The 8,364-nt window shown below is 60.5% G+C and overlaps 2 protein-coding genes across 3 annotated transcripts in view; both read right to left on the reverse strand.

Moving 5' to 3' along the window:
• The window catches only part of LOC113204334 (endothelin-converting enzyme homolog), an 8,231-nt gene extending 3,219 nt beyond the window's left edge, over positions 1 to 5,012 (reverse strand). The window contains exons 1-7 of one of the 2 annotated variants that reach the window (XM_052273200.1): positions 4,804 to 5,012; positions 4,424 to 4,711; positions 4,221 to 4,330; positions 2,461 to 2,523; positions 1,702 to 1,863; positions 1,312 to 1,607; positions 600 to 1,151 (exon numbers count right to left, since the gene is read on the reverse strand). In XM_052273200.1, the coding sequence (XP_052129160.1) occupies positions 600 to 1,151; positions 1,312 to 1,607; positions 1,702 to 1,863; positions 2,461 to 2,523; positions 4,221 to 4,330; positions 4,424 to 4,587 (1,347 nt within the window). In that variant the 5' untranslated portion in view covers positions 4,588 to 4,711; positions 4,804 to 5,012. Of the gene's footprint in view, positions 1 to 599; positions 1,152 to 1,311; positions 1,608 to 1,701; positions 1,864 to 2,460; positions 2,524 to 4,220; positions 4,331 to 4,423 lie in introns of both variants that reach the window. The other variant, XM_026419495.2, reaches the window with a different exon arrangement.
• A 94-nt stretch (positions 5,013 to 5,106) lies between these two features.
• Positions 5,107 to 8,326, reverse strand: LOC113204333 (uncharacterized). The gene is made up of 5 exons (XM_026419493.2): positions 8,097 to 8,326; positions 7,707 to 7,872; positions 7,530 to 7,609; positions 7,293 to 7,434; positions 5,107 to 6,786 (listed from the first exon to the last, which is right to left on the reverse strand). Exons 1-5 carry the CDS (start codon positions 8,169 to 8,171, stop codon positions 6,698 to 6,700), a joined length of 552 nt encoding a protein of 183 aa, XP_026275278.1. The 5' UTR covers positions 8,172 to 8,326; the 3' UTR covers positions 5,107 to 6,697.
• Between the last annotated feature and the right edge of the window lie 38 nt (positions 8,327 to 8,364).

Genomic DNA, 8,364 nt, shown 5'->3' on the forward strand with positions numbered 1-8,364 from the left:
GCGCCTTCGTCAGAACGGCAGATTACCCCCCCCCCCCCCGCTCACCCATGGCCACCTTTTCACACTTCCAATCTAGGCCCTACTGACATAGTTTGTCTGTAGCAAATAATTCTGCTTTTATAGCCCATGTTTATGGCACAAGCCAGCAGCCGTGTGCACTGTACAATGTGTGCGAGATGGCCCATATCGGCCCATATTAAGTGATAGTATGGATAGTTTACTCCAGAGTGGAAACAAAAGTAAGATGAAACAGTTAAGCATGAGAGACTGGTGGCCATATGGAATGGGTATTCCGCTGCAAGACGATCGGAACCTAGAGAAGAAAGGCATGACTGCTTGAACTGTTTCCTTTGGAACGAGGATACCTCGACGATAACGTGGCGTGGCGCGGGAGGAAACAGATTAGGCCGTCATGCTCTTCTTCTTTAGGGCCCTCTTGCCTTCGAGCGCAATACCCTATGCCATGCCAAAGATTCATGCGTTAAGGCAAATGTAGCTAAGTTTGTTTTTCTTTTCTTCCGCTCGAATGAACCTTTGGAGTATCGTGACCCACAATAACAGTCGCTGTCGCGATATTCATTTGGGACCGTCTCACTCACCGTGAGTCCAGTTTGTGCGGGCGCCCCGCCGGCAGGGGCAGCCTCGGCGGCCGGCGACGCACTGGCCGCCGTCGAGGCGGCAGTGGTGGCCCCCGAGTCCGCCGCCATCGGCGTGGTGAGCAGCACCTCCGCGTCGGGGGCGGCGGAGGACGACGTCGGCGGCGCCTCGGGCTGCATCGTCGCGTTGAGCATCATCTGCTGCAGCTCCCGGAACGTCGTGCGGAGCGGCTTCTCTCCGGCGGGGTCCTTGCTCTGCGACGTGGCCGAGTTGAGCTGCGAGTCGAGCAGCAGCAGTCGCAGCGCCTGCGTCGACACCTCCGTCGTGTTGATCTCGAAGTCTGGGTTCTCCGCGTTGGCCGCCGCGTCCACGATGGCCATGATCTTGGCCATGTACGAGATGCGCAGCACGACCAGCTCCTTGGAGGACAGCCCCGCGGGCTCGGCGCTCGGCCCCACGTGCGGCCAGGGCGGCCGCTCCGGGTCGTCGACGACGAGCCGAGCCGCCAGGAGGCCGCTGTCGGGGAGGGGGTTGTTGTTCTGGGGCGGCAGCAGCTGCAAGACGACAACCCTCAGTCCCTGCACCAGGGCCAGACTGGGCTGGAGTGCCAACATTTCCCTCCCCGACCCCACCATGTTTCGAATATGGAGCCGCCCCCCTGGCCAGTCGAAATAGGGTGAGGAGGTGGTTGGTGGTCGCTGGTGAGACACTCACGTGCATGATGAGAGTCTCATTATCGGGCTTGGTGTCGTCCTTCTCGAGGCCGATCTCGACCAGGATGTCCTTGCTGATGAAGCGCTGCGCTGCCGCCAGGGTCTTGGCGAGCTGCCAGCCCCGCACCGTGACGTTGTTGGGCATGCCGCGGGGCAGCGACAGGTTGGCCAGCAGGTCCAGCATGGGGTCCAGCCCCAGCTCCTCCAGCTGCTCCGTGTCGACGCACGACTTGTAGAAGCGGTGCGCCATGACCACGGGCTCGGGGTCGCTGTCCGTCACGTTGATCTGCAGCACGTCTGCACACCGACCAGGGGGAGGTAGGCGACGCGATGCCGATAGGCTCTCGACACGACTCGGCGACGACAGCTCTTAGGTGAAGCGTGTACTCACCGATGACCCTCCGCTGCTGCGCGTCCTGCCGCTCCAGGAACCACGAGTTGTAGATGTGCGAGTCGAGCACCGGGTGCGCCTTGGGCCAGCGCCCGCACGCGTAGCGGTAGAAGTCCTGGCAGGGGTCGGCGGCCGGGTCAATCCCTTGCAGCAGCATGGCGGCTGTAGTGACAGTGACGGCCAGGGTATTGATAGTGGATCCCTCGCAAGGCTATCATGCAGCAGTATTTCAAGGCCGCAGGCGGCGGGGTCGGCGTCCCCTGGAGGCATCGGGCCGGGCATCGAGCGGCGCTGGTCCCTGGCCGTGGGCGGCGGCGTGAGTCAGCGGCACCCGCGGGCTGCGAGGGTGCAGCGCGCAACCACCACGGCACCAAGCGAGTGCTGCGTACTTTTTACTTTTCTCGCACGGCGCGCGGCGTTTGACTTCGATCCCGGCCAGTCGGCCATTGGGCCTGAGCCCCGCCGGCCGGGTAGGCAACCCTCCGGCACGCGACGGGCCGGGGGCGGGGCCGGGGGCGGGGCCGGGGGCGTTGGCAGCGAGCGCCGAGTGCCCAGCTGACCGCCCCGCCCCGCCCGCCCGCCCGGCTATGTCCTCCGCGTCCCCCGCAGAGCAATCGAGCTCCCTGTCCGTCCCCCCGGTCGTCCCGTCCCACGCGCCTGTTCGCGGGCATGGGCGAGGGCCCCGTATATATGGCATGCGCAGTACACCGTTACGACACACGACCCTCGTGCTCCGAACACTTTCGGGGGCGGGCTCACCTGACAGCACGCACTCCTCGGTGCGACACTCCTCGTGGCTCCAGAGGCGGGAGCTCGTGTAGTCTGAAACATAAGAGAGGGGCTGGTCAAGCCGCCTGAAGGGTAGGAAATTTGCGCTACAACGCCCCTGCACGTAGGCAACCGACAGTGCACCGCCCCTCCTGCCATCCGGACCTTAATCCGCGCTTGTCAGTTGGACGGGCCCCGTGCACCACCTGCTGCATCGAGCCCTCCTCGTGCTCCTCGTGCATCCGCTGTCGGCACGTTGCCCCCTCCCCGTTCCCGTCCCCCTTCCCCAACAGCCCGTTATTGCCTCCGCCCTCATTGTACTGCGACTATAGAGTAATCTACCCCCTTTGCCTGGCCTTTTCAAGACTCTCCCAGCCCACCTCCCCCCTCTCTCGATCAACTAGCTCCCCCCCTCACGGTCATTGACCTGTGTGTCTGACATTGGTTCGGTTGGAAAAGGCTGCTCTATCTATTACCATTCGTGCGACCCGGTGCGACCACTCCGACCACTCCGACTACACCGACCACTCTACTCTCTGGTTCCCTCCCCCACCCCACTTCAGTTTATGATCTAACTCCCGCGCACAGCACACCCCTTCCCATGCACGGTCCGCCGAGAAGCCGGAACAGCGACGGCACGCGAAAATTTCGACGGTTATTATCAGTTTGCACTGAAACGTCGCACGCCTGCATGTGCAGTGCGCCGAACCCGGCTAAACCGACGCTGTTGTGCTTTCCGCGGCGGCACCAATATCGCGATCTGCGGAAAAACACCGGCAACGTCACGAAGCGGGCCGACGTTGTCCGGACGACCCGCCCCGCGCGGGGGCCCCGGCGCACCCGGTCACATGGGTGGGGTCGTCATGGTGCCACCGGAAGCGACCCGGCGAGCGAGCCGGGTGACGGCGCCGCGCAGACGGGCTTCTAATTATTACGACCCACTTTCCCATTTGTATAGATGGCTGAGCACTCAGATACTTTTCTAGTTTGGTGGTTTCAAAGTTCTGCCTATTGCCCCTCCCGACGGTCCTTCCTTCCATTCCATTCTTGTAGCACAATACTGGATCCAGCTGCCGCGGGCCGGTGAAGGGGATGGAGGGAGAGAGAGAGAGGGGGGGATCCAGCTGCCGCGGGCCGGTGAAGGGGATGGAGGGAGAGAGAGAGAGGGGGGGGGGGGGCGGGCTTGCATTGCGTTCTCCCCCTCCCCCTCGCACAAACTCATCAGCGTGGGGCGGGGCCATAGCGTGCCCCTACGACACACAACGCACTCACTCACACACCAACACACATTCACCCCCGCATACATGCAAACTCTCTCACTTACTCACTCACACGCTACAAACTCATTGTCCTGCGCAATCAATAATTTGGGGGTCGATTTTGAAAAGCCGACGGGTAGGGGTGACGCCGGAAAGGCAAAGTAAACGAGCGCGTGTCACTACCCTTCCTTATCATGAGCTACCCCCCCCCCCCTTCCCTTTCCCCTCCCCGACGGAAGTGGGCAGGTGGGAGGTCACTCCGCAGGCTAGGCTAGGTCAGCGGGGTACAGGCCCTGCTACTACTGAGGATGCGGGTGAGAGCTCCTCCCCACCAATTTAAGCTTACATCAATTTTTCTGTTTGTTTTCTTGATTTTTCAATTGTTTCTTCCGATGCTTCACCAGGATAGTTTTGACTGATTGTCTGGCGTTTTTTGCGATGCACACTGACTTTCGTTCGAGGCGAAGTACGTATTGCCCTCAGGGTACTTACACAGCGAGGAGACGACGATGAGGCTGACGAGTAGGACGAGCACGAGCAGGCCCAGGGCCGCGGCCACGAGCAGGAGGCGGCGGCTCTCACCGTCCAGCAGCCGGCGTAGCCTGCGGTGGAAGGGCGCGTGATGAATTAGAACAAAGTAGAACGTATTTTCACACATTCACACACAATTTGAAAGTGGTACACGCATTACACACCCTGCCTTTCTGCTGCTGACGGTGACAAGCTTCTCTGTGCTGCCCTGAGTGCTGCCCCGGGTGCTGCCCTGGGTGCTGTCATGGATGCTGCCCTTGGCGCTGCCCTTGGCGCTACCCTGGGCGCTGCCCGGGGCACTGCTCTGGGTGCTGTGGGCGACGCTCATCTTGGCGTCTCTGTCCACATCCTGCCGCCCGCGTCTCGAAGCCTCGGCGACCACCACACCGCCCGCAGGTCATGTCATGGCGATCAGCTGCTGCTGCTGCTGCTCTCGGTTCGGCTCCATGGTGCTGGACAGCGAGTGCATTCTGTCGACGGCGTCCTGGGTGTATGGTGTCGTCGTCCTGCAGCAGCCGCACCGGCGGCGGCGAGGAGTGCCTACCTGCGCGGGGCGTGCCGCTGTGCTCCGTCTGACGCCCACGGCCCACAGCTGACTGGTGGCGAGCTGACTCGCGGTTGATCGCTACCCCGCCGCTGTCTGTCCCTGGCCCCCCTGGCTGGCACGGGGAGGGGCGCCGCACAGAGGCCCCACAGGGGTGCGCGGGGTGGACAATGAGCCCCTCCGCATGGGGCGGTGGGCCCTGGGCCTGGGTCCCCATCACAACAAGGCACTTACCTGCTACTCCACGCCCCCTCACAAGCTGTACTTTAATTATTTCAACCTCGTATGAAATAAAAGATAACGAAAATGTATTACTTTTATTGGAGGGTTATCGACGGTTACAATCAGGGCTGGCTGGTTTGTGCTGTACAATAATGCCTCAGAGAAGCTAGAGGAGCGGACACGGGTGGAGCTGGAACGATTTGGTCTGTCGCGCGTCGATCGCTGACATGAGTTCAGTATTTGGCTCAGAATGCCGTAGACGCGGCACCTGACGTCACTGTTGGCGCTGACGGCACTGACGGCGGCCCCGCGGTCGGCACAGCTGGTGGAGGTGGAGTCAACACGGACGTTGGCGTCACAAACGCACCGGGGGGTTGAGGCTCGGAAGACACGGACACAGAGGGCGGGTCTTCAGGTTGTGCTGCCGCCACGAGGACAGGCGCTAGGGACTCTGTGTACGGAGGTGGCGCCGTGGACGCGGGTTCACTCAGCACTGGGATCACTGTCATCGATGGGGGCGCAGATGGCAAAGGCGCTGCCGGCGCTAACACCGTTGGCATTGCATGAGTAAGGGAAGGTGGGGTCAATTGGGACACGGGGTACATTGGGACACCTTCAAATTTGCCGCCTTCCGGTGGTCGGAGAATCTGCCAATAATTCTCGGTTATAGCCCAGCTCGAGTTGTTTCGTTTCCACAAGGCGGTGACCAACCTCGTCGATCTAGGGTGGAGGCAGCTGGATGCAAAGTTTTTATCCACGAAAAACAAGGTAAAAGCAGCACGATCAGCAAAGTTTGTTTCTTTTGTAACGTTCGAAGTATTTGTAGGAAGACCATTTCGAGCTCGTGGGCGTGTACCTTGGTCCTATGGCCGTCTGTGAGTCTTGTCGTGTCGCGCTCGGTTTTGAGGTTAGGGAGCTAGACCGCGTCCACGTTGGCATGTCTCTCGGTACACATTGGGACAGGGTCGAACGGGGCACATTGGGACAGCCGGTTGAGTGTCCCAATGTGCCCCGTTTGTTTTTTAGGTTAACTTTTTAGTGTAACAATGACAACAAAGCATTTTTTTACGCTTTTTCCTCAGAAAATGCCTCGAAAGAGATCCGGGGAAAGGAAGAATGCCACTTTCGACAAAGAAACCATCGCGGAGGCCGTGAAAACAGTCCGATCAGGGAAAAGTATTCGACACACTGCGAAGGAGTTTGGCCTCTCAAAATCAACTCTCCAGCGGTACGTTGACGGTACCAAAGATCAAGAGGACCTGTCCAACGCCAAATTGACCCCGAACTACGCGTCGCGGCGGGTCTTTACCGAAGTCCTACGGATCACAGATGGCACAGATGGAGGAGACTCTGCTGTAATGACCAGTTCTGACGAGGACACAGCTGGAGAACGCTCTGTGGTCACTGCCACCACAGAGGATACAGATGAAGGGGTCGCCGTTGTCATGACAACCTCCGAAGACGCAGCTGGAAGACTCTCTGTGGGCACGGTCACCACCGAGGACACAGCTGGAGGGCGCTCTGTGGACACGGTCACAGTCGAGGTCCCAGCTCGAGGACGCGCTGTGTTTATGGTCACCACCACCGAGGACACAGCTGGAGGACGAGCTGCGGTCACTGTCGCCGACGGGGGCGCAGATGGAGCGGCGAGCGGCGGGGCGGAGGCTGGACGTCAGAGGGTCTGTCTCTTGAGCTCCCTGTCCTCGTCGCGTAGCTCCAGGTAGTAGCTCAAGATGTGAAGCCAGAAGTAGAGCGACAGACCTGTAAGCACAGAGAAAGGAAGTGAAGGTCGTGAAGGTGAATACGACTTCTGATTCGCCACCATACATACGTTGTTTTGTTGTAATCGGGAGAACAAGTCGAACCTATTTAATTATTGGACTAATGTTCAAGAGGCTATTGTAGCACTTACGTTTTACGTCAACAAGTATGAAAATCAGTTAAGTTAAATCTCATTCTTCCCAATCTTTGGGGTGTATCATTTTCCCCTACTTTCTACTTCCACGTTCCTATGTAAAAGGAGTGAGTAACGTCGCCCTCTTTGAGCCCAGCCCAGCTCCACTCAACAAACGCTGTGGTCCAGAACAAGCCCGGGTCGCATTGGCTAGGTCCTGCCCGCCGGTTCCTCACGCTCGTGCCCGTGCATGCCTAGCGCACGACCCGGCGCGCGGAGCGGCATACGAAGCGCCACTCGCGTCTCTTAAGTAATCTGCTGCCTGCTGCCAGGTTGTTTCGCACTGTTTCCGATTCGACGGCAGCCTTCTCACCTAGTATGGGCACGGAGCCGAGGGCGGCGATGGCGGCGATCTTGACCGGCGTGGTGATGATGGCGACGATGCTCATGACCAGCATGAAGAGCAGCGCGAAGGCGAACCAGATGAGCGCCGGCATGAGGAGCCGCCGGTTCTCCTGCAACGGCCGCCCAGTTTAAGTCACGTGTACCTCGGTAGCGTAGTCTGAGTATCAAATGGACAACACACAAAAGGGGGGGGGGTCGCGATTACCTTTTTGCATCCGTAGATGAGCGCGATGTCGATGGCCAGGTTAATGAGGCCGTTGAGCAGCGCTATGGACCCGGCGAGCGCTGCAACCAAACAGGGGACTCGGTGAGTAGAGTCAGTCCCGGGCGTGTCCTCGGCGGCGTCCTCGTGATGACTGATGAGGCTGCCGTCCGGACCTACCTTGCTGGATCTTCATGGTGCGGATGGCGGCGGCCACGGCAGCCCTCCTGCTGTTGGAGGGCAGCCTGGGCGTGCGCAGCTGCTCCGGGAGGTGCTCCTGGGGGATGAGGTCCGCCATGATGGCGAGGAGCAGCACGCCGACGGCGATGTTGAGGATCGCCCCCAGCTGGCGAACAAGACCGCGACCGCGTCTCAGGTAAGAGTTAGAGGAGCTCCTCGGGTGTTGGCATAAAAAGGTTGTCGAAGACACCCGCAAAAGCCAGCGCAGCTAAGCGCGCGGTGAGACCGGGGCGCCGGGTGGTCAGGCCACTCGCCCGCAGCAGTGCGCGACCACACGGAGTTTGCCTACCCGCCGGGGGCTCCCGGAGGGTCGGTGGGAGGGGGACTCACCAAGCCGAGCCACGCCTGGATCCGGACGCACGTCCGCAGCTCGCAGCAGAAGCACCCTCGTTGCAGGAGAGCCATCGCGGACACCTGCAAGGTCAGGGAGGTCACCGCGTGTTGTTTCTCTCTCTCTTCCCAGGCCCGCGCGCGGAGCTCGTGGAGCTGCTCTACGAGGCTCGCCGAGTCCTGGTCCCCGCGGCACACGACACTGCGTCCCCGTGTTGTCCTACTCCGCGTGCACAATCATCCAATTCCCGCTCGCTGGCGGGGTGGG

This window comes from Frankliniella occidentalis, unplaced genomic scaffold, assembly GCF_000697945.3.
Source record: "Frankliniella occidentalis isolate FOCC.00 unplaced genomic scaffold, Focc_3.1 Scaffold253, whole genome shotgun sequence".
Lineage (NCBI taxonomy): Eukaryota > Metazoa > Arthropoda > Insecta > Thysanoptera > Thripidae > Frankliniella > Frankliniella occidentalis.

Bases quoted from the DNA above. Each gene is read 5' to 3' on its own strand.
- LOC113204333 (XM_026419493.2), bottom strand. From the start codon at position 8,171: ATGGCTCTCCTGCAACGAGGGTGCTTCTGCTGCGAGCTGCGGACGTGC. The intron at 7,610-7,706 runs GTAGGTCCGGAC...GTTTGGTTGCAG, and splicing joins CACCATGAAGATCCAGCAAG to CGCTCGCCGGGTCCATAGCG. The intron at 6,787-7,292 runs GTGAGAAGGCTG...CTGTGCTTACAG, and splicing joins CGGCTCCGTGCCCATACTAG to GTCTGTCGCTCTACTTCTGG.